Source organism: Protopterus annectens, chromosome 14.part0 (genome assembly GCF_019279795.1).
Source record: "Protopterus annectens isolate FY-2018-M chromosome 14.part0, PAN1.0, whole genome shotgun sequence".
NCBI lineage: Eukaryota > Metazoa > Chordata > Ceratodontiformes > Protopteridae > Protopterus > Protopterus annectens.
In genome coordinates this window covers 460,801,780-460,826,797 of record NC_056748.1, presented here as the reverse complement: position 1 = coordinate 460,826,797, position 25,018 = coordinate 460,801,780, and the positions used below count along the sequence as shown (strand labels likewise).

At 41.5% G+C, this 25,018-nt stretch overlaps 1 protein-coding gene across 1 annotated transcript in view; it reads right to left on the bottom strand.

The window, feature by feature from the left end:
• The window catches only part of DNAJB12 (DnaJ heat shock protein family (Hsp40) member B12), a 1,115,823-nt gene that overhangs the window by 698,341 nt on the left and 392,464 nt on the right, over window positions 1-25,018 (bottom strand). Inside the window, exon 3 of the mRNA XM_044056212.1 lies at window positions 15,333-15,478. Within this exon, the coding sequence (XP_043912147.1) occupies window positions 15,333-15,478 (146 nt within the window). The remainder of the gene's footprint in view (window positions 1-15,332; window positions 15,479-25,018) is intronic.

The window sequence follows — 25,018 nt, the reverse complement described above, 5'->3', positions numbered from 1 at the left end:
AACATATGAAACTGGCAATTCAAGGCCCTAATGGCCAAAGTTGCACAAGTGTATACCTTCTTACCCCATCTATCCAGCGCCCTGGAGTCTCTATCAGAGGGTGTAGGATTTTTGGCAGTAGTAGCTTTAATGCCCTTGGGTCTCTGTGAAATGGTTTCAGGATCCACAGTAGGATTTTTGAAAAGGAACTTGAGAGTCAGGAACCATGTAATATCTATCAGGTTTTCTGGAAGCAGGACGTAGAGAATCAGGGGCCATGCTAGATTCTGAAAAGGCATCATCATCAACAATGTCCAGTACAGGAGGTATATAGCTAAAGGCTTGTGCTGGGGCAGGAGTAAGAAATCCCTAAGCCTCTTTTTAGAATCAGAGAAATCCTGACTTTCCCAACGAAAAAGTTCCCTGAAAGTATGCAAGGTTTCACCAAAAGAGAAATCGTCTGGGGGAAGCAGAGGGAATAGAGTCCTCAGCATCAGAATCTTCATAGGTAGATAAGGGTAAATCCTGGTCATCAGAGGAAACAGAAATTTCAGAATCCTGGTCAGAAGTATCATAAGCAAACTCAGTCCTAGGTCTCAGAGGACGGGAAGGTTGGCTTCCCCTGATTAAAGTAATAAGGACTTCAGTCATTCTTATCATTTGTTCTTTAGGCATAGAGGCTTGACCATGCGGTCTGGGCGTCAGTTTTCTAGGCATGGTTCGAGTTTTAGGCCTTGAAGAAGAAGATGGCGCCAGTTTAATATGCAAGTCAGTAGGCCTGAATAACCCCTCAGAAGCCGGTGCCTGCACAATGGCTCCGGACCGATCCAAGGTAGAGACATCCGCAGGTTCCACAGTTAAAGCATCTCGCGGCACACTGGACTCTGAATGGGTCTCAGTAGAGGCCTGCGAATCTGAAGTAGCAGGTATCAGGGGCTGCAAAAGCGCCTCACTGAGTACCGGCGAACTGGGCAGCCTGTCTCTGTCTTTATCTTTGCGTTTCTTCGGAATGTCGGTAGTCGGATGGCTTATCGAAGACATATCAGGATAACTGAACCGAGCACCAAAAAATTTAGAAGCGCAAATATACAACGGATAATTCGTGGTTTAAATAAGGCACAAAACCAACAGCGAGGTACGTCGTGGTCAGGGCCTAGGCAAGGAATACAGTAGGAATGAAAATCTTTATGAGGTATTTGCTTTCCACAAGAAATACAATTATTTACTTTTACTGACAATGGTTTAGAGCAAGAAAAAGTTTCCCCAACGGGGTACTTGGCTTTTAGTTGAAGACTTAGTTTCTGAAACTCGAACACGAAAATTTCAGGAGTCAGCCGACCGACACTTGCGAACTGCTTCTGCTTCGGGCACCACACAGCAAGAAAGACTGATGTAATGACGTTGGCTGCATGTTTTATACTCCTGACTACCTGACGTCATGGAAGAAGAGACAGCAACCGACGCAAGACTTTGTTAATCAGGCCGACTGAGGGCTACCTGCAAACAGATAACCCAAATGTAATGACTGCAACAATGAAACACGAAGAACATCAGGAAATCAGCCCATTTCCCCACTGAAGTGGGATCTCAGAGTTGGTATATTTAATGTGCAGAGGGGTGTAACCCCCCCCCTTCAAAACAGTAGAATAAAGGTACCTTTGACTAATGTTTAATGGTACGTTAATGTGCATAGCAGGAGGTGAGTGACATCATATCCTGCTATGTCGAATACATCATACCATGGTTGTCGATGTATTCCATTTTGCCTTGGTTTACTGTCTGGCATTCCGAATTCCATATTTAAAGTCGACATTTTAAATGGTCGACCGAAGCGGATTCAAAATGCCAACACACGTGTGTGTGTGTGTATATATATATATATATATATATATATATATATATATAGGTATATGTGTGTGTTTGTGTGTGTGTGTGTGTGTATATATATATATATATATATATATATATATATATATATATATATATATATATATATATATATATATATATATATATATATATATATATATGTACATATATATATATATATATATATATATGTATATATACATAAATATATATGTATATGGTTTACAATCACCATGTTGAGGTGCACATGTGCGACAGCAGATGTGCGAAAGGCTGTTCTCAACAGTTCATATTAGTGAACCAAAAAGTGCCGAAGTCACAAAACAATGAATGCCACTTGCTCTTTTGTAAGCTTGGCATTCTGAGTAGAGACTGCACTACAGTGGGGATTGGGACATGTACCCCTTCCCTTACTGTAGTGCAACCTTGGACTTGATATGTATAATTAGCAGGGAGTGTGGCGTGCAGAAGGGCTTGCCCCTCTGCATAATGGTCGAAGACATCTGAAAGTGACAGGTATTTCGAACAAAGTCGACATTCCAGGACGTATGCATATATATATATATATATATATATATATATATATATATATATATATATTTTTTTTTTTTTTTTTTTTTTTTTTTTTACTTTGGGCACCCGCTGAACTGCTAAAGCCAATATAATGCCTTAAAAAAATCAACAATATTCATATAAACTGCTAGATTACATTTTAAATAGTCTTTTACTGATGATGATTATTCTTGGGGGAAAAAAAACTTCCTAATGGAAATTAGTAAATCATAATAAAAATGCATTCAAGAAAGCCCATTCAAATTCAGAAAAGTACTAAATGCACTTTGAAAAATAAATCGCATCAAGTGGTGAAAGATCCACAAGACACAAAACTTTCAAAAACCTTCCGGCTACATAAGTTCCTGCAAATGTATAGTGAATGAAGTAATTTAATCACTGCTGCCATCAAGTGGTGAAGCATGCCCAGACCTTTTAATACTGTAAATAACTTCCAACTTCACAAATTATAGTACTTTACTTAGTCCGTGAACAAGCAGCTTGCTACAGTTAAAATATTACATAACTGATCTACCACTGTACAGCATCTTACCCAAGTGATAGTTTTAAACAAATGTTTATGCAAGGGGGCAGTAAATAGGTTATCTGGAGCCCTATGCAGTTCCACAATCTGGTGCCTCGATAAACTCATATGTTGAGGAAGAAAAAAAAAAAAAGGTGGTCTTGGAGTTGAGGACAAAGTCCACTCTTCTGGTATAAAAGATTTACAAATCACTTGCTATGAATGTAACAAGTGACTTGCTACAGTTAAAATATCACGCATGACGCACAACCAGCTGCTCTTCAAATGTGGTCACAAATACAGTATTAGCATTACCTTTCAAATGCAAATACTGCACTACCACACCACTGACATCTACTGATGACATTCCAAACTCAGAGTCTATGATAGATGCTTTCACGGAGAATGTGACCCTCTTCACTGATTCTAGCCAGGGAAACTGGCCCTACCCTCCCCTATCCTTAGTACTCCACTGATTATACACACACACACACACACACACACACACACATACGTACAGAGAGATTTACAGATAGATAAATACATTAATTTTACAGATAGATAAATACATTAATTTTAGGAACAGATCTGCAAAGGTTAAACTCCGCAAACCACAAAACATTGATTTTTGATGAAATCGCAACACACGCGCGCACACACATGCGCACACACACGCACACGCACGCACAAGCACGCACACATAATTCCTGAATGATGCCTGCACCCCCATTCTCCTGCTACTATAAAAATGTGTGTGCACGTATTACATTTACAGTTATAGCGCCATTAGTTGGATCAAGTAATGTTGACGTGGCTAATACTGACCCACTCATGTTGACGTGGCTAATACTGACCCATTAATGTTAAAACACAAAGATCAACCTTGGACTCAGAACATGCAGAATTTAGAAAACAGCCCTTACTAATAATACCATCTGTTATGCCAACATACACTCATCATGTCAACTGTTGCCAAACTCTCAATTCAATGTCACTATCCTACCTTCTATGATAGTCCTGCCCGACTGCCACAAATCTTCTCTCACACAATCTATCAATCTCTTTGCTGGACACTCTCAGTACCTCTAGCCTTCTTCCTGGCTGCCCCAAATAGTGTTCTGCATTCCTGCAAATAAGCCTGAACCACCACAACCTGTTCTCTTTGAGCAATTAGAATTACTTGGACTTCTATTCTGATGTCCTTGTGCACCTTACTTTTCAGCCTCTTTGGCATTCGTCTGCCAAACACTACCTGGTCACTGTGTACTAGTGGCAACAGCCCCTGTGATTTTGGCTTTGATCTCCTTGTTCATACTTCTCAAACACCCCTCCCAGATACTTGAAGCAGTTGACCTATATCACTAATTTTCCCTTCAATCTCAATATTCAGCTTCTTTTGATTTTCCCTGTTTGTTGCCATTACAACCATCTTACATGTGTTCAATTTCATTCCATGTGCCTTCAGTTTTGCATTCCACTCCCCTATCCTTTGCTGAAGTTCTTGTTCAGAGTATGCCTGCAATGCTACATTGTCAGCATACAGCAACTTTGTGTCCCCTTAATGCAGTGCATCACTGGTATGAACAGCAGTGGACTCTGAGCTGAACAGTGAGCACCCACTCCCAATGGGAACCACTCTGGGAGTCAGAGCACTGTACAAAAACCCAATGACACAGACTTCATTAATTCTACCAATGTTTCTGGATCTTCAAAATACTGCATGGCTGCCCAAAATCAGCTTTTAGGCAATGTCATATACTTACTTCAAGTCTAGAAATACCCAGATGGACTCAGTCCAAGTCTCTAGCTTCTTTTCAGCTACCTCACTGCAAATATCAGGTTGGTTGTGCTGCATCCTGATCTGAAACCAAACTGCTCATCTCCCACCTTACTCTCTACTACTATGTATATTCATTTATCAATCACACACTCCAAAACTCTCATGCAGTCTGACATGACACCTCCATACCATCCAAAGTTATCAATTCCCCTTTGCTTTTGTACACTGGCATTAGTACACTTATTCTTCACTCATCTGGAATATGATTCTCTCTCGACAATGCTATGATGACCCTCTGAAGCAATTTCTCCCCTAAATCACCCAGTATCTTGAGCATATGCGCAGCGACCTCATTTGATACTGCTGCTTTCCCTGATTTCATTTTCCTTAGGGCTGTTCTTACTTTTAAGGTGTGCTCCTATTCTTTTTACTGTGCTATGTGTGGGACAGTAGGGCTTCTAGGAAGAGGTTTCTTCACTCATGAGCTGCTAGAAGTACTCCTTCCATCTTTCTTTGATGTCATGTGGACAAGTTAGCAGTTTGGAAGGGTGCCTGGTAACTATCCTCTATATTTTCTGTCTTTGCAGCCTGATAAGAGTGTCTCTGAGCCATCTGCTAAGTCACTTACTAGAGACTGATGGAAGTGACTGATGCCTTGTTCTTCACTATTGTAACTGCTTTCTTAGTCTCTTTGTTAGCCAAACATTTTAATTCTTAGCAAAGACGGACTTTTGTCACACTTTTTTTTTGCACTACTACTTTCTTTTGATAGCTTCCTGGACTTGTGCATTCACCACCAACTTTCCTCATGTACCTTATTTCCATACCTGGCTTGGCCAAATATTTCTTCTACAGTCCTCACAGATGCTGTTTTGAGGCACTGCCATGCTTTTTCAACTCCACCTTTCACTTCTTCCTGTATATTTCCTTTCACTACAGTCAATTTTCAGGACTTCAAACTAGTCTCTGCTGACCTTGGAGCCTTCTCTGACCACTGCTTGCAGCTGACTGTGGCAACCAGTGGTTTATGCTGTGTAACAATTCCACAGGGGCTGACTCTGCAATCGCCAATTCTGTCCTTATGCCAGCATACAAAATGCTCAATATTCTGAACATCCGAGCAACTGCCTGGTAACCAAAGATGGACACAAGATATAATGTGTGCTTTAAACAATTCTAACCAACATCTGTGTGTGGACACCTTCATATCTTGTGGCTTTTCATTGCTTATTTACTACATTCTTTTTCAAGCTAGATTTTAGCTTTACATTTTTTGGCTGGTAGTGCTTTTCAAAAGCCCTCAGCTTTTTCTCGTCATAATTTTTGATATTGTATACAGGCACACATACTTACATATATATGTTTACATATTATATATATATATATATATATATATATATATATATATATATATATGAATGCCTGTGTGTTTATCTGTGTACATATACACACACATATATAGTGTATTTTACATATATCAAATACACACACACACACACACACACACACACACACACACACACACACACACACAATATTGTAACACATTAATATGTGTACAAGCTGCTAGGGGAAATATCTAGTCCACAATTATACCCAGGCAGGCACTCCATGAAATGAGTGGCATGAGTTTCACTTTGACACATGGGCTTAATATATAAAAGCAGTAAGACTAAAGAATGGTTTCTTCAACAGAGCAGAACAAAACAGAATGACAAATTACTCTTCAATATATTATACCTCAATAAATCTAGGATATTGCAGAACTGTGGTTACTTGTAAAAATGGGAAGAAAAATATTTTCTGGGAAACAGAACTCAATGAGTGGGTTAGTAAGTGAAAAGCAGTTTGTACCGGTTTATTATTGTGTTACACAAACTCCGCCCTTATACAAGAAGGTGGAAAACGTGTAGTCTAGCATTCATTCGTTGTAGAAACCTTTGCAGTGAAGACAGTAAAACACAAGAATTTGAACTGGAGAGCGAAAATGCAAGATTGAGTTATATAACTGGAAGAAAATATAACACAAACCTGTTAATTCCAGCACAATCAAAAATAACTTCTTTTGAGTTAGTCTGTTTATCCTTTTTATGTTTGCACTTTGAAGCCTGTAGGTCTTTCTGATAAGGTCATCATCAGACAGAGGTGGTGAGTTTTAGGTTAGACTCCTAAGTTGAACTACATTTGACAGGAAATATATCTGAGGCATTCTGCATGCAGCATGGTTTATTAAATTTATTTCTGTAACTTTAAACTTACTAGCCTGAATTATTAACACGTTCTGTTCCGCTAGCTTTATAATATTCAAGACAGAAGTATCTTTACTGTTCTCTTCACAAGTCACCTTGTCTTGCTTCAGAAATTTAGTGACAGTATTTTCCCTTGGGTTGACGGAACCCTTTCCTTTTGTTTGACAGAACCCTTTTCCTTTGGAAGGTCTATCACAGCAATGCTGTTACTGCTCTGTGAACTTTTCAGGGCTTGAATATGTTTAGCAAGAGTTTAACTCCATTTCTTCTTTCTTAGCACATTAACAATGTTCTTATTAATTTTCAATGTATTCTTTCAGATACTGCATGTACTAAGTGTTTTTTTTTTTTCTTTGCTCATTTTTGCCCCACTCTGTCATTATCTGCCCCCTCACCATCAACTGGCCCTTGTTACCTATGACTGGGGTGATAGTCGACCTGGAGGGGAATTCTTTAGACTGCCATTAGGAGTGATTTGAGGTTTTTTTTTCTTTAAGTGAAGTGATGGGGATAGGACGTGCAGTGGGCTGCCAAAGGGTGACACTTATTTCCACAAGGATCCCTGTCCTTTCCCTTGAAGCATAACTGATGGCTTCTCCAGTTATCTCCAGGGAAACTGCACACACCAGTGTGGTCCCAGATGACAGCCTCTCACACTAACTCTTTAGGGAGGCCATACTCCACCTCCCCCCAGCTCCTCTAATGCTCAGGTCATTTAGCAAACCCAGGTCACTGCAGGGCTCCACTGTTCTCTGCCACACAGCCAGGCCAACTAAATGGTTTTAATTCACTTTTGTATTTTTGTACTTCTTTATACACACCCTTTTAAAGGTCCTTACTAGTGCCAAGTTTTTATCTGCACTCTCGTATTTCTTTTGTTGTACAACCTGAACCAAAAAAATCATGCTTTTGCTTTAAAATGTGATTCCTTTTAACCACTTTACTCCGTGCAGTTCTTAATTTTATTTTCAACCTCTCTGCTTTGGGCATTCAGCACTTCATTTTCAAAATGCAAATTCTGGTAATTTGTCTTTATATCAGACTGTGTACTTGAAACTCTTGACATACCGCAGTCACCACTGTCTCTCACTTACTGAAGTAGGCTGGCTAGAACTCCCTCACCTCTTTCAATGGTATCAACTCGTACTCGCCCACAAACTAGTAAACCATCCTCTAAAGGTCTCATCCCTTATCTACTCCAACCCTATCTTATCTTACCACCAGACCACTACGATTCGGCAACAAAAATCAATTACAGGTTACTAGAGCCAATAACACTGCTGGAGAAGTGCTATTCTCCAGCACTTCAGCCAAATTATGGAACCCCCCCCCCCCCCACACACACAATAACCTCTGTACCATCATGCACCCACTTCAAAGCATTACTTGAAGCACACCTAAAAACATGCTGGCTATGCCCTTGTAACTCTCCCCTCTAACTTCTCCCACTCCATCTACCTCTCTTCCACCCCACAAACTACCTTTGATTACAGCAAGCTCTGATACTTCCATGCCTATGTACTTATTATACGGCAGTAACTTCTTATTGTAACAATTGTTAATATCTGCTATGACTTCGTAGATGGAAGAGATGCTAGTTATCGACTGAATGTACTATGTTCTTCATCTGTAACTATGTTTGTAATATTTCAATTGCTAGGATTCATCTGTAACTAGGTCTGTAATATTTTAATTTGTGGAGCTTTTCTCCCCGGGCCTCCGCTGAAAATGGACCTGCATCCAGTCAGACATTCCCAGTCAACAAATGTAAATAAATAAAATAAATACATTTAGTCTTATCGCTCTGCACGTACACAATGCCAGCCTGGGTTTGGTCTTGACTTCATTTTTCTTTTTCAAATCCAACTACCAGTTTGCTTTGCACTTTTTTCCGTTTATACGATATCCTTTCCAGCTCTACTCACTTTCCTTTTGGTTTGTCTTAATATGGCCTTTCTGAAGTTGTTTAGGCCATTTCTTTAACCTTTTCATACCTTACATACACCTTCCTTAACTTTTCATAATCCTTCTCTCAACTTAATCACTTGCTCATTTGTATTTGTGATATCATTTTGCTTAGAATTTAATTTATTATTTTGTTTCATTATTCCTACTTGTTCCAAAAGGTCAGTATTCTGAACAAATCAGCCTTTTTTCCTGTTTTACTTTGACAGGTCTATCTCTCGGTCTCATTAGTGTGCAACATTATATTAAAGTTCACCAACTTTCAATTTCAGAAACTATCCACTCCATTTTTAGTACTTCTCTCTCTTTGTAGACTACCTTTGCAGTTCTACATCCTCAGTCAGTGCCTTGAAGTCCTGGACATAACTCTCAACTAACCAGATTTTTGCCTCATATGTTTGGTCAATTCCACATAAAATGTGTGTTTTTCTGGCAAATCTCTATGATGAACTGAGGACTGAAGTCACTAAATAAGGATATACATTTCAGTTTTAAACATCATATCCTTCAGAAAATCCATGTTAACACAAACCATGTTAGCACTTTTCTGCGTTTTATAGGAGCAATATTTAAAATCTATCCCAATTTTCAAACCTTTGTTCCCCATTATGTCAGGCTTTATCCCATTTTCTTCCACTAAGAGGATCATAGGTTCACAGATGTGTACTATGCTAATGGCCCTGGAGCCTTTACAAGCCTAGCCCAAAAAATTGCCCAGGCATCGTGCCATCTGATGTTCGTTCACAGTGCCTCTAACCAGTAGGGCAACTGGAATGAACCGTTACTCATCCACTCGTCAAGATTTCTCTTGAAGAGGGCCAGCGAGGTGCTCTACTTGCTGGGAAGCTTATTCCAGAGTATGGGCAGTCTTTGGGAGATGAACCTGTCCCTCCGGCATGTTCTGTTAATTGTGGTAATGAGGTTGTGATCTCTGGAGTGTGTGGTGCAGGGGGATTGGGATTTCTTTAGGTGTAGCATTTCAAGTAGGGCTGAGTCAGACATGGCTTTGTAAGTCAAGCAGAGATCACGTCTACATAGACGATAAGAGTGAGAACAGCTGAAGTTTCTTGAGTTGTCAATGTAGGATGTGCGTTTGAGGCCTAGGATCATTTTTGTGAGGTACTTTTGTGGCCTCTCCAGCTGTTGTAGGTGTCTGGTCAGGTACATGCCAAACAGGGCGCTACATTCGATGACTGGTCTAATCAGGGATGATAACCTATTTCTTCCTGGATGCAAAATCTTTGGTTATAAGATGTGTTATATAGAAGGCCTTTCTGACCACAGTGGCAATGTGGTGGTCGAAAGTGAGGTGGCTGTCTACCTGGGTGCCCAGATCACTTATGGCCCCTTCAGTGTTCAGTGGGCTCCCATCAACATGGTAATTAATGGGAACTGAATTTTTTTCCAAAGCGGATGATAACACATTGTATGGTGTTAAGCTTCAGGCCATGGTTCTGACACCAGTCAGTGGTCTCAGAGTGGCCCTTTTGAAGGATGTCTGCATCACTTGGGGAGTTGATAAGGACTCCTAGCTTACAGTCATCAGCAAACTTGATCAGCCAGAGTCCCTCTGTGTTGGCCTGGACTTCTAAGAAGCAGAAGCCAAACTGGAGAGGGCCCAGGACCGAGCCCTGTGAGCCTCCACTCGTGACTGGTCAACAGTCTGACTTCGAATCCACAACTTTCACTCTGTGGATCCTGTCTGTGAGCCAATTTGTAACCCACCTAGTGAGGTATGATTGATACCCAAGGGGGAATGGTATCAACAGCCCTGGCCAGGTCGAGGTAGGCTGTATGCACTGCTATACCCTCATCCACAGCCTTGGTGACTGCCTCGAAGAAGTCAACCAGGTTCAGCAGGCAGGATTTCCCCTTGACAACGCCAAACTGTGTGGGGTCAGGAGTTTGGAGATTCCCTATATTTGTCCTATATGGACAGACTCATAAAACTCAACTATTCTCTGTCTCATATCGCCTTAGAGGCGATCTCTGCTTGACTTATAAAGTCATGTCTGACACAGCTCTGTTAGAAATAATACATCTAAAGAAATCCCAATTCCTCCGCACCACACGCTCCAGAGACCTCAACCTCATTACCACAATCAAAACATGCTGGAGGGACAAGTTCAGAACCCAGAGACTGCCCATGCTATGGAACAGACTTTCCATACATGTCAAGCAGAGCACCTCACTGGTCCTCTTCAACAGAAATCTTGATGAGTGGCTGGGAAATAGAAAAGTCATCCCAGAGATCACTCCAGTGACTTGACAGAGGCACTGAGAACTAAAGTCGGGTGGCACGATGCCAGGGTAATCCTATGGGCTAGGCTTGTATAGGCTCCAGGGCCAATAGCCTAGTACACACCTATGAACCTATATCTTTGTTAATCAGGTCCATGATGATGCGCTCCATAGCTTTGCATACCAGACTCATCAGGCTAATGGGGCGATAGTTCTCAGAGTCTGTAGTTGCTCCTCCTTTATGAAGCGGGATGACTTCATTACTCTAGAGATTACTCTAGCTCCAACACCCTAGCCCAAAGGTTCCTAGAATTTATAAACTCAAATGCTATGGAACAACTTGTTACCTGATCATCACCAACATGGGGACTCTATGCTCCAGACCAGAAGTGTATCCCTCACTGGTAAGATCAGACCATAAACTAATCTCACTGGATATTCACATCCCGACCCCACCCCCTGCCCAGAAAACCATAGTGAAAAACTTCTCTAGAGCAAATTTCACACTCCTCAAAACCAAGGTGGAATCCTTCAAAGCCCCCGAGCCTGTAGAAAATATGGCCCAGACCGCAGAATCCTTTATAAACACATTCTATGAACACCTTCAGGAATGCATGGATCATGCAATCCCAAATAAAACCAAGACCCAATCCTCCAAAGGCAGACGTCCTGTCTGGTGGACCCCAGCCATAAACAAACTATACAACAGAAGGAGGAAGCTACTACATGATAGAGCAAAATCCCAAAAAGGGAAGGCATCTCTGATGAGTATTAGCAAAAAACTACGGGCACTCATAAAATCGTCTAAGGCCAGCTTCGAGAGAAAAATTGCACAGGACACTAAGGATAATCACAAGGCTTTCTTTAGTTATGTTAGGAACCTGGGTGGGAATTCCCAGAAATGCATGGATCATGCAATCCCAAATAAAACCAAGACCCAATCCTCCAAAGGCAGACGTCCTGTCTGGTGGACCCCAACCATAAACAAACTATACAACAGAAGGAGGAAGCTACTACATGATAGAGCAAAATCCCAAAAAGGGAAGGCATCTCTGATGAGTATTAGCAAAAAACTACGGGCACTCATAAAATCGTCTAAGGCCAGCTTCGAGAGAAAAATTGCACAGGACACTAAGGATAATCACAAGGCTTTCTTTAGTTATGTTAGGAACCTGGGTGGGAATTCCCAGATATGCTCAGAATTACTCCAAAATGACAAAAAATACATCTAACCCACAGACATTGCCAACATCCTAGCTGACAGGTTCAGCGCAAACCCCCCCCCCCCCACCAAAAGGGCAAATATCTATCCCACCTGGACCTCGCAAAAGCCTTCGATACAATACTCCACTCGGGCATTATAGAGAAGCTCACCAGCTTAAATATAAACCCCTATGTCACTAGATGGGTTGCAAACTGGCTCAAGGACAGAACCCACATGGTTAGAATTGCTGGGGCCATATCAGACTCCAAACCCGTTACAAGTGGCGTCCCACAAGGCTCAGTCCTGGGACCTCTCTTGTTCGGTATATATTTCTCGGAGGTACAGGCCAACGCGGAAGGACTGTGGCTGACCAAGTTCGCAGATGACTGCAAACAGGGCGCCATAATCGACTCTCCAGCCGACACAAGCATCCTCCAAAAGGGCCTCATAGAAACAGACAACTGGTGCCAGAGCCATGGCATCAAGCTAAACGCCAAAAAGTGTATAGTCATCCCCTTTGGCAAAAACAAGGTGCCCACAAATTACCACATAGGTGGTAATCCATTAAGTACAGAAGTAATTAGGGACCTGGGGACCCAAGTTGATAGCAATCTCTCATTTGTCAACCACGTGGCCAAAGTGGTTAGAAAAACATTTTATACAGCCCACCTAATCATGAAGGTATTCACATCTAGATCAGGGGAGGTCATCGTGCCTCTTTACTCATCCCTCATCAGGCCCATAATTGAGTACAATGTCCCTTTTGGGATGTACCTTACCAGACACCTGCAGCAACTGGAAAGACCCCAAAAGTAACTCACCAAGAGGATCAAAGGGCTCAAACAGATGCCATATGCTGCCCGGTTAAAGAAACTCCAGCTCTACTCAGTGGCATACCACCTGCTCAGAGGCGATCTGTGCCTGACGTATAAAGCCATGTCCAACCCGGAATTAATGGACATGCTGCACCTCAGAAAATCCAAATCCCATCGAGCTACACGCTTGAGAGACTTGAACCTCAGCACTGAAATAAATAGGACATGCTGGAGGGACAGATTCATAACCCAGAGGCTCCCTTCACTCTGGAATAAAATCCCAGTCCAGGTTAGGCAGAGTTCCTCATTGACTCTCTTAAAGAGGAATCTTGATGAGTGGATGGGAGATCGTAGGTTTACCCCGGGTATCACTTCTGTGTCACTGTTAGACAGAGGCACAGTATACTAACCTCGAAAAAGGGCATAGCAAAATTAATTTAAAATGGGTGGCGAAAGCCAAACACACTCTGGCTAGGCTTATAAATGTATCAGCAGAAAAACGGATGTAGCCCCACACCACAGTAGAGTCCAGTACTCAAGACAAGGTTCAGGACAAACGTTTTTATTCCAAAACAGACAGTTCTCCAGACTGTTTTGGAATAAAAACGTTTGTCCTGAACCTTGTCTCGAGTACTGGACTCAACTGTGGTGTGGGGCTACATCCGTTTTTCTGCTGATACATTCGTGGTTGGAGTCCTTTTAGCAGTTCCTTCTGTTGTTTTTTTCTAGGCTTATAAATGCCCTAGGGCAGATAGCCTAAGGCAGTGCACATGCTGGGTGCCTGTGTTTTACTTGCACTTTTGTGTTATTTAAGATTTTATTTTCATTCATTGTTTTTCATATTTTTTATTTTATAATGCCAAGTCTAAAGGTCTCTTGCAACTTTAGCTACCATTATCATTCTGAAGAGCTTGTAAAGTTTGTCATCATGTATTTTTATGAGCTACCTCTGTTTACTTTCATGTAAATGAGTAGTTGGTTTGAATAATGTTTTAAACGGATTTACGTGTTCTATTAATTAATTACTGCATATGATTGGTCTAAAATAATTGCTTTTACTTATTTAAAGTGACTTTTATGTTGAGTTTTTGTCTAAAGAAGTCTGTACAACGTACAGACGAAAAGCGCTTAATTATTAAACAGTTTGTTACCGACTGACACTAGTGCCTGATTTCACTTGCCTTGGCAACCTATTTTTGGACTTTAGTGTGTTTGTCATCTAATTCATCAGGAAGACTGATGTCTACCTATGTAAGGGTGTGGGTAGTACCCATCCAAAAAAAATTCCATGTATTTATTGTATGTCACACAGGCAGAGATAAATTCCTCTGCCAAAAGCACATGAGAGGTAAGCTTAAATAAAAAAGGTGGGCGGGTTTTCCCTTTCTTTGATTCTAATGTGAGAACGTAAAAGTTTTATAAAATAAGTTATAAAATAAGGCAAATTTCTGGTAACTAAACCATACCTGAACCATACTGTAGGGAGATATGAAACCTTAGGATTCAGTTAAACTGCAGGTGAAGATGAACATTTCCAATGAACATCAAATGGGTGTTTAAATACAAAATAAAATGTAGCAACGTTGCTGGGACGTTGCTCCTATTCCAAGGTTGCTTCTGAACAGTTCTCTGGAGCAGCCCATCAAAATAGGTTCCAACACACACACGCACAAACATGCACGCACACGCATGCACAAACGCACACACACACTGATGCACACGCATGCACAAACGCACACACGCATGCACGCACACGCACACACGGATGCACACACACACGCATATATGCTCAATATACTCATACAAAGAAATATGCCTACAAGTCAGCATTATCTAAGGATAGGTACCAACTGCATTTGTTCTGCACTTTAGCTTGAATTTCCAAGAAACAATACAGAACAAGGGCACCTTGCACAGACCCACTTTGTGAGGTGACACTAAAAGTCCCATACAACATAGATACCACAATGAATAAAAGGCACACATCTGACATTAAGAAAAATAAAAACACGCACACACACACAAACACACACACAAACACACGTGCACACAAACACACGCACAAAATATACAAGTGTGTCATCTCTTCAACACGTGGAGGACTACTCTTTTAAAGCTTAACGTTTCCCTCATTTACCTACACTTATTACCATACCTTTGAATGCTTCTGTAGCTCCAGGTGCATGATTTTTATCAGGGTGAAACTTCAGGGCTAGCTTCCGATACGCCTTTTTCAAATCCTCCTCTGTAGCATCTTTGTTTACTCCAAGAATTTCATAATAATTTTTACACTGCTTTATCCTGCAAAAAATAAATACAAAACATTCTTGAACTTGGGGAATACTGAAAAATGAATTAAATACAGTCTGTCATTAGTTTTCAACTTAAATGTCTATATTTGTCAAAACAACTGATTTCTTTATTAGTACCACAAAGATTCTTTCCTGGAGAACATTATATGTGCATTCTATATTATATACTTTGTGCTGAGATTACAGAGTTTCTGGGTAACCTTTACTATCAGCACACATTTTGTCTCAAGTCCTTTACTAGTACTGTCAACATTTGTCTGTAAATTTACTTCACTATGTTTTTCATAAAGATAAACTGCTACCTGTGAAATTCTTTTACCTTGCTCATAAAGTGATGTTGCTCAAGTCCAACTTACCATACCTAGATGTTCAAATTCCACACTGCCTCGGATGGCATTTTACATTATCTGCCAAAGGAACCAAGTACTTGTCAGGTTTCAAAAGCTCAGCCTCCCCTCCCTCTCTCTTCCTGTAACAGCTGACTGTCTTGAGCATATCCTGAAGGGGAAGCCATCAGCGATCATAGAAAATGAGTATTTTCGCTTCCACAAACAATAGGAAAGTACCTCAAGCCAGCATCATCTAGCAAGAGCAAATTCACAGCCAGACAATCACAATACCATATAAAAACCAAATCCATCTACAACTAAATCAAAAAGGTGAAACCCACCTAAACTAAGCACAATCTGGGGGACGGTGGGTGGATGCCGTCACTGAGGCAGTAAGGAATTCAATCATCTACTGTTACAGGTAAGTAGGATTTGCACAACTATACTATGTTCACCATTCCCACTGCCTCAGTAGAAGTTTGAGTAGACTCCCAAAGTTTAACTATACCTGGGAGGTGGAAGGATAAGGATCCTGGAGCCCCTGAAGAATGGTCTTCACAAAGCCTGCTCTGGACCTTGAAAAGGAATCCAGTTTGCAGTGCTTTGTGAAGGTATGAACAGAGGACCAAGTGGCTGCCTTTAGAATACTTCTTAAGTCCACATCTTTCCAATATGCAATCAAATAGGATAACGCCACAGTCGAGTGAGCCTTAATCTTGTCTGAAAAATATTTACCATGGTGAGAGTAACAGAAAATAATATCACAGCATAACCATCATGCAATAGTTTGTTTAAAAAGAAAGACTGACCTTTCTTAGACCCTGTATGGGAGACAAGCAGTTGTTCAGCATTCTTAAAGAGCTTTCTTCTGTCAAGGTACTACCCGAGCTGCTGCCTATGCATCCCTTCTTTCATAAACTGTTTGACCACAAAAAGGCAAATTAGGGGGATCCATGGGTTGGACAAGCTGAGATGGCCGCAAGATGCACTTTGACAGAAGCATATGACAAGCCATTTTTAAGCAACTGTAAAGAAAAGTTGTGTAAAATCTTACCATAACCACAGATGTCCTTCTCTTCCATGTTCCAGTATTCTTAGTGTGGGATTCCCCACTCTCAGGTGACCCGAATGTCGGCTCCTATACAAAAGCTTAAGCCTGGCTGCTGTAGGAGCATGGGACGTCACAAGTAGGGCCATAAACCAGGGACTACTAGAGTCCATAAGCGGCAAAGAACTTCAAAGGCATGAATCACTGCCATCTCTTTTACATTTATGTGTTTTAGTGTGTCTTGAGGACTCCATAAGCCTTATACTTGAACTCTCATGGACACAACTCTCTATGCAAAATCTGAAGAGTCCATCTGGACAGATTAGATGAGGTCTTAAGAAAGAGTCCTGGATTCAGAGACAGTCGACCCCTCCACTACTACAGTTCCTGTTTTACAAATCCTACTACTGGTACCTGGAAATCCAAGGGAATAACATGCTGGCTCCAACAATTTTTCAAGTACCACTGACTTTTTCCTCATGTGTAGTCTGGCTAGTGGTAACATGAGAATCACTGATGCCATGAGGCCTAAAGTTTTTAGCCTCTTTCTTGATGAGGCCAGGTCTACAGGACAGAAGTCCAAGAAAATGCCCTGATAAGTCAGAACTTTTGTCTTCTGGCAAGAAGGCTACCCTTTTTACTGTGTCTATCCAACACCTCAGGAAAACAATTCTTTGAAAGGGTGTGAGGAAGGACTTTTGAAGGTTCAATTTCACACTCTGGTGGGAAAGGAGGACTGCAACTTTGTCTAAGGACTCCCAGCACTATAGGAATACAGAACCTGCAAAATTCAGCAAGTCATGTAAATAAGGAAAATATGGATACCTGGGTATTTGCAAAAGGCTAACACAGAGGCCAGTCACTTTGTAAACACTCAAGGTGCAGTAGAGTGCCCAAAGTAATGTAAGCCAGAGGCTGCAAATCTCAAATATTTTCTGAAATTTGGGAGCGCTAAGAATGAGTTGAGCGTCTTGAGATCAAGTATCACCGTGAAACAGTGGTCTGGAAGCAGAGGGTAAGGTGAGCAATTTGAATTTTGGAGCTTTTACAAAAGTGTTAAGGACAAATCCAGAATGGATTTCCAGAAGTGCTCCTTTTTTGGTACCAGAAAGATTCTGGAGTAAAATACATTGCCTTTGTGCATCTCAGACAGGGGTTCTATGACCCATGCGCCTATGGTGTGATACAGCAGTGGAGGAAGCAGTTGCCTAGTCTGTTGGGTGTGGGGGACTCCTGGAAAAGGGGAAGATGGGGGGAAAAAGCAGGCCAAGAAGTGGCGCCAATAGAATCACTAACAGTGGGCGGAAGCATTATTTTTTTAGGTGCAGATAATTTATCAAAATAAACACAAAGTTTCTGGTAATTAGTTTGTCCCCACACAACTAAACTCTGCCAAACTATGCTATTATCACAAAAAAAAAAAAAAGTTTGAAATGCACTCCAAATTCTTTTACAACCAACAGAGGTTAAAGAATTTCCAGTACACAAAGTCTAAACACCAAAGCAACCAATGATTTAAACCAGTGTTAAAAGCAGCTACACACACATTTTATTAAAAAATTAAACTACATTCTCATCAGAGAGAGAAAAATATTTACAGTACGTTCAAATAACTTCATTCGCAGTACAATTATGATCTAATGTTAAAAACACATGGATCAGAATCATACATATGTTAAATAAAGGGGTTGGGAGGGTGGCCTAATGGTTAAAGTGTTTGCCTTATAAACACAAGGTACAGGGTTTGAATCTCACAGGGGATAACTGGCTAGGCTTAAAATGGCTCAAAGGGCAGTTACCTAGTACTAACCTATGAGAAACAGTAAACAAAGACAATTATTTTGTGGTTATGACTGCAAGAGACAGCCGATCGTGTTTAACAGCATACAGATACACTGCGCTTCTAGGAGAAATGCTGAATATTTTTTACTGTTTCTGAGGAACACAGAAGCCAAATAAGCACTACTACAAGCAGAAATTCACACAGGAATTAGTGTAAACACTGGCAGAGATAAAATGTTTGTTTTTTTCAAACAGACATAAAATTAGAAAGAGAATACCATATCTAATTAAAAAGACAGGAAGAAACCCCTGAATGAGGCTTATCTGAGCACTTAGGCAGATCCTGTAAAGGACTTTCTTCTTTGGACAGGATATAATCAGTCGATCAACTATCACAGAAAGAGAAAGAGAAGGGAGTAAGCTTTTGAAAGCTGGCCAGTACTGGGTTACCTTGGCAGATATCGCCAAGGCAATGGGAATGATGAATATCTACATTTTATCAATATCACTGAGTTTTGCCTGCATACTTTAAAAAGTACAGTTAAACGAGCAAGCTTACCACAACAGATGATGATCAAATAGATCATTGTTGCAGTAGCGTAAAGATAAATGTATTTCATCCTGCCAAAGCTTAGATGCCCATCCAGTATACAAAAACTTTTCAGCACCTTTCTTGTGTACCATATGGCTGTTAAGAGCATAAGGTCCTGCTTGTATAAAAGGGGGCACATTGGCATGAAAATTCAGAGCCTTCTTGCTTCCCTCTCTCTCAGGCTATAGCGAGAAAAATAGCAAGCTCAAATTCTTAATCCTATGTCACAGCAAAAAAAGGGGCAAAGGAAGAACCCACCCCAGCCAAGGGGTAATAGCCAATAAAAAACACATAAAAATAAGAGAAATGAAAAGGAAGATGGAGAGAGAGCATTAGTACTGCAACACAGATCTATATGAACATCTACATTATGGTAAGCTTACTTACACAGCTGTACTATGTCCATCATTAGATCACTGTTGCTTTAACGTAAAGCAATATGGTACGATTGCCAAAGCTTAGACAGATATGGCAGGATCAGAATCCAGAAGACACTGGAGAACATATCTATTAAATCCTGTTCTGGCTCAGGAAAAGATAACCGTGTTTACTGAAAGTGTGAAGAGGACAGAGTTCCTAACTCTACAATAGCTATAGAGTCTACTACTTTCTAAAAAGCTCCAGAAGTAGACATAACTCTAGTAGAATGTACCCCAAACTTTGGGAGGGGGAGATGTTTTTTTCCAGGATGAGTACAACAGAATGAATAACCTGGGATAACCATTTGGATATTGTCACTTTAGAATCTGGTTGTCCTACCATTACTTTCATAAGACATAAGTTGGTCCACTAGTCTAAAACCTTTTGTCTTGTACAAGTAGCATCTGACTGTGGACATACAAGGAATGCAGTATTCTTTTATCTCTACTTTTTGGTTAAGGAGAGAACTGGAAGATACTACCTTAGGCATTAAAAGTATGATATTTCTAAAAGGCAACCCATCATTACGAAAAAACAAAATGGAGTGAATAGACATTAAGGCTAGTAATTTGGACACTCTTTTGAATGAGGTCAGCGTAATAAGACAAGAAGTTTTCTATGCAAGAAACTTTAGTAAAGAGCTGAAGGTTCAACTGGAGGTGAAGTTAGCTTCTCCAACACAAAACTCAGATCCCCTGATGAAACCCACTTGTTTCCATTTACACATATATTACTTTCTAATAGCAGATTTCTTTGTCTCCTTTAATACCTGCTACACATCATCAGAAAAAATGGTTCCTTAAAGGGACTAAACTTCTATCGTCCAGGCAGTCAACTGAATAAACTAAAATGGTGCATAAAAGGAAAGTACAGTTGTGTACACTTACCATAAATATAGATGTTCGAGTGTATTCACTGTTGCAGTCATTACATTTGGGGTTATCTGCGGGCAGGTAGCCCTCAGTTGGCCTGATTAACAAAGTCTTGGGTCCTGCGTCAGTTGCTGTCCCTTCTTCCATGACGTCAGGTTGTCAGGGGTATAAAACATGCAGCCAACGCCATTACATCAGTTTTTCTTGCCCCAGACGTCAAGTGCCCCCCTAATGGGAAGCAATTAAATATAAAAGTACAAAGACATACCTCCAACAAAAAAGCAAATGCACCAAAAAGGCTTTTAAGCATAGTAAAGAAAGTAGAGGTATAGCCAAAATAAGTTAGGGGGCTGGAGGGAGGGTAACTAGGACTGCAACAGTGAATACACTCGAACATCTACATTTATGGTAAGTGTACACAAAGTACAGTTGGGTTACCATCCTGCTGGCAGGCTACCCGCAGTTGGCCTGAATTCCAAAGTCTTGGTCCGGTGTCGGTTGCTGTCGCCTCTTCCCTGACGTCAGTGCACCAGGGGTATAAAAGATGCAGCCAATGCCATTTTCTTCAATTTTTCTTGCCCCAGATGTCAGGTGCCCCCACAATGGTAGGCTAAAATTATGCCAATAAATATGCATGCACTAAAGTAAACGTTTTCTTCATCTAACAGCAATTACACCACATACGTTGTATAGGATAGAGCAGTACAGATAAGTTCCAGCAAAGAAAAGGGGGATGGTGGGTGGGTAACCTGGACTGCAACAGTGAATACACTTGAACATCTACATTTATGGTAGGTGCACAACTGTACTATGTTCATCGTGTTTCACTGTTGCAGTCATTACACTTGGGTTGAATCCCAAAGCTGAGGTTGGGTGGCTGGATCTAAATAGGATTAGGAGGGGCTATAAGCCCTGCAGAACTGCAGTGGCAAAGCCTGCTCTGGATTTAGAGTAGAGTAAAGAGGTAAGTGGTATTGCTTGGTAAAAGTGTGCACTGAACTCCAGGTTGCAGCCTCTAAAATGTCTCTGGTTGGTACTCCTCAGAGGAAGGCTCCTGAAGTGGCTGCTGTTCTGGTTGAATGTGGCCTAATGCCCTTAGGCACTGATTTGCCATGTTGTGCATAGCAGAAACGAATGCAGTGACCTATCCATTTTGAAATAGTCTGCTTAGAGATAGCTTTTCCTTGTGATCCTGCAGCATATGCCACTAAAAGTTGCTCAGTCTTTCTGAAAGCTTTAGTTGTGTCCAAGTAGAAGCGTAGCTGTCTGTGTATGTCCAAAGAATGTAGGAGTCTCTCACCCTTATTCTGTGGGTTTGGATAAAAAGTGGGCAAATAAATGGTTTGGTTAAGGGCCACACTGGACACTACCTTAGGCATAAAAGTCGGGTTCGTCCTCAGAGAAACCCTGTCTGGATGGAAAATGATAAAAGGTTCCACAGCCATGAGTGCCTGTAACTCTGTGACTCGTCTTGCAGAGGTTATTGCTAGGAGCAGAGCTGTTTTCCATGATAAGAATTTTATCTCAGCTGTATTGGCTGGCTTAAATGGCGGTAGTGTGAGTTTTTCCAAGACATAGTTGAGGTCCCATGCAGGTACTGGTGCTCTCCTTGGGGGTCTTATTTTTGGCCCCTCTGAGGTACTGCCTTAGCAATGGATGAGAAAAAATAGATGGTTCCGTACTGTAATGAGCTGAAATGGCAGAGGCATGGATTTTAATTGATGAAAAGGATAGGCCTTTGTCCAGCATCTCAGTTAGGTATTGCAAAATCTGAGGAATATTTGGTACAAATGTGTCCATTCCTTGTGTCTGGTTCCAAACACAGAATCTCTTCCATTTTTATGCATAAGATTTTCTGGTACTGGGCCTCCTGGCCTCCAAAATAACACCCACTACTGCTTTAGAGAGAGGTGTGCTCTGAATGGCTACATTATCCGCCATGCTGCCATATTTGGGGTCCTGAGTTGGCTGTGCAGGATCTTATTGTTTTGTGGGGTTAGTAAGTGAGGAATTAGAGGTAATGTGTCCAGGCTGGGCCTTGAGACAAGCTCTTTAGGATTGGGTACCAGTGTTGGCGGGGCCAGTCTGGGGCAATCAATCATTGTTGGCTTCTCTTGTCTGACCTTTAGGAGTACCTTGGGGAGGAAAGGCATAACCTGTTAGGGTTTCCCAGCTGAATGATAGATCATCCATTTTCCATGCTTGCTTGTGATAAGTCCTTGTGCAGAATCTCTGTAGTTGGCAGTTGTGGGGGGAGGCAAATAGATCTATGTCTGGGCATCCCCATTCCTTTGTTATCATGCTGAAGACTTGTGGATCCAGTTTCCACTCGCGGAGATCCGTGTGGTTTCTGCTTAATTCGTCTGCCAGAGTATTTATCTTTCCTGGCAGGAATTGTGCTTGCAGGTGTACTTGATAAGTCAATGCTGTGTCCCACAAAGTCATGGCTTGTCTGCAGAGGGGGTAGGAATGTGTGCCTCCCTGCTTGTTTATGTACCACATGACTGTAGTATTGTCCATCCTTATCAGTAGTTGTCCTTGATGGAGTAGATCCTTGAAAGCTGTCAGGGCATTCTGAACAGCCAACATCTCTTTTTGATTGATATGAAGATGCCTTTGGCTTGTGGGCCATGTGCCCTGAATACATTTTCCTGCCATGTGGGCCCCCCCAGGCATAATCTGATGCATCTGTTGTTATTGTCTGTCTGGCTGTGGGTTGGCTGAATGGTTGTCCCTTGTTGTGGTGGCAGGCCTGCGCCCACCATCGAAACTCCTCCTGTAGGCAAGGAAGGAGGGTAATTAATGTTTCCAGGCTGCGGCAATGTTGAGTCCAAACACTTTTTTAGATACCACTGTAGTTTCCTCATATGCAGTCTGGCATATGGAATTATTAGAAAGCAGGATGCCATGAAGCCCAAAGCCTGCAGAATTTTTCTTGCAGTTAACTGGGTCTTTGTTGCCAACATTTTGAAGTAAGAAGTCAGTTGCCTTTGTTTGTCTGGTGTGAGATAAGCCATCTGGGCAGTTGTATTTAAGCTTCCACCCAGGAATATTATCTCGAGAGGGAACTAGTTTCGATTTCTTTTCGTTTACTGTGTACCCTAGGCACATTAATAATCTTTTACAAACGCCAGATGTTTTAGTCGAATGTCCTTGTTCTCTGCTTAAATAAGGCAGTCGTCCAAGTAAGGATATATTTGAATTCCTCTTTGTCTGCAAAATGCAATTACTGGTGCCAGGCATTTTGTGAAGACCCTGGGCGCAGTAGATAAGCCAAAGGGCAGTGCAGAGAATTGGTAGTGCATTGAGCCAGCTATGAATCTGAGGTATTTTCTGCAAGACTGTCTGATTGGTACATGCAGGTATGCCTCTTTTAGGTCCAAAGTTGCAAGCCAAGCCTTCTTGTCCAGCATAGGCAGAAGCTGCTGTAGAGTCAACATTTTGAATTTTGGAACGTCCAGAAAAGTATTTAGAATAGACAGGTCCAGTATTGGTCTCCAGGCTTTGTCCTTTCTGGGTACCAAGAAAAGTCTTGAGTAAAATCCTTGCCTCTGCTCTTGCTGTGGTACTTGCTGAATGGCCCTCATGTCCATGAGGGATGAAACTTGTTTTTGCGCCTCTGCCCATTGACTGTGTGGCACGTCTGGCGTACCTTTGCCCTTGGTGAGTGTGAAAGTGGAACCTGTAGCTCTAGGACACTATATTCAAGACCCATTTGTCCTGGGTGATCCTGTGCCAATTCTGAGAAAAAAGTGCTAGTTTTCCCTCCAAGGGGGCTGCCAAAAGATAAGTGCTTGGTGCTGGCAGAAGAAAGTCATTGGGACTGTTTCCTGTATGGCTGTGATTTGTCTTCGGTGATCCTGTGCCAATTCTGAGAAAAAAGTGCTAGTTTCCCCCCCAAGGGGGCTGCCAAAAGATAAGTGCTTGGTGCTGGCAGAAGAAAGTCATTGGGACTGTTTCCTGTATGGCTGTGATTTGTCTTCTCCGCTTTTGGAGGTAGAAGCGCCCCACTGTTTAGGCCTGTATGAGCCCTGGGGCTGGGATCTGCCTCTGGGGCGTCTGTACCTGCCTCTTTGTGGCCTGTCTGACACTGGAAAGGACCAGTTTTTTGTAGGCCAGTTCCTGCAAAATTTGGGTGGCTGTACCTGTAAGATATCCTTTACTGTTTGCATAAATTTCGCTTTGTCCTCCATTTTCTTCAACACCTCCTCTGCTTTAACACCAAATAAAGTATCATGCTGTAATGAAGCATCTAATAATTTTGCTTCAACATGATCAGGCAGATTCTGTTCCTTTAACCAAGCATGTCTCCTAATGACAGAACCCGTAACTGCGGCCCTGCAAGAGGCCTCCAGAGAATCAAAACCACATTGCGATGTATGCTTTCCTACTTGTTCAGTTGCATGCAATAAATCCTGCATTTCCTTATTTTCTGCACAATCAGAATTAGTCAACATTTTCTGTTTAAGCAGTGACATTAAATATT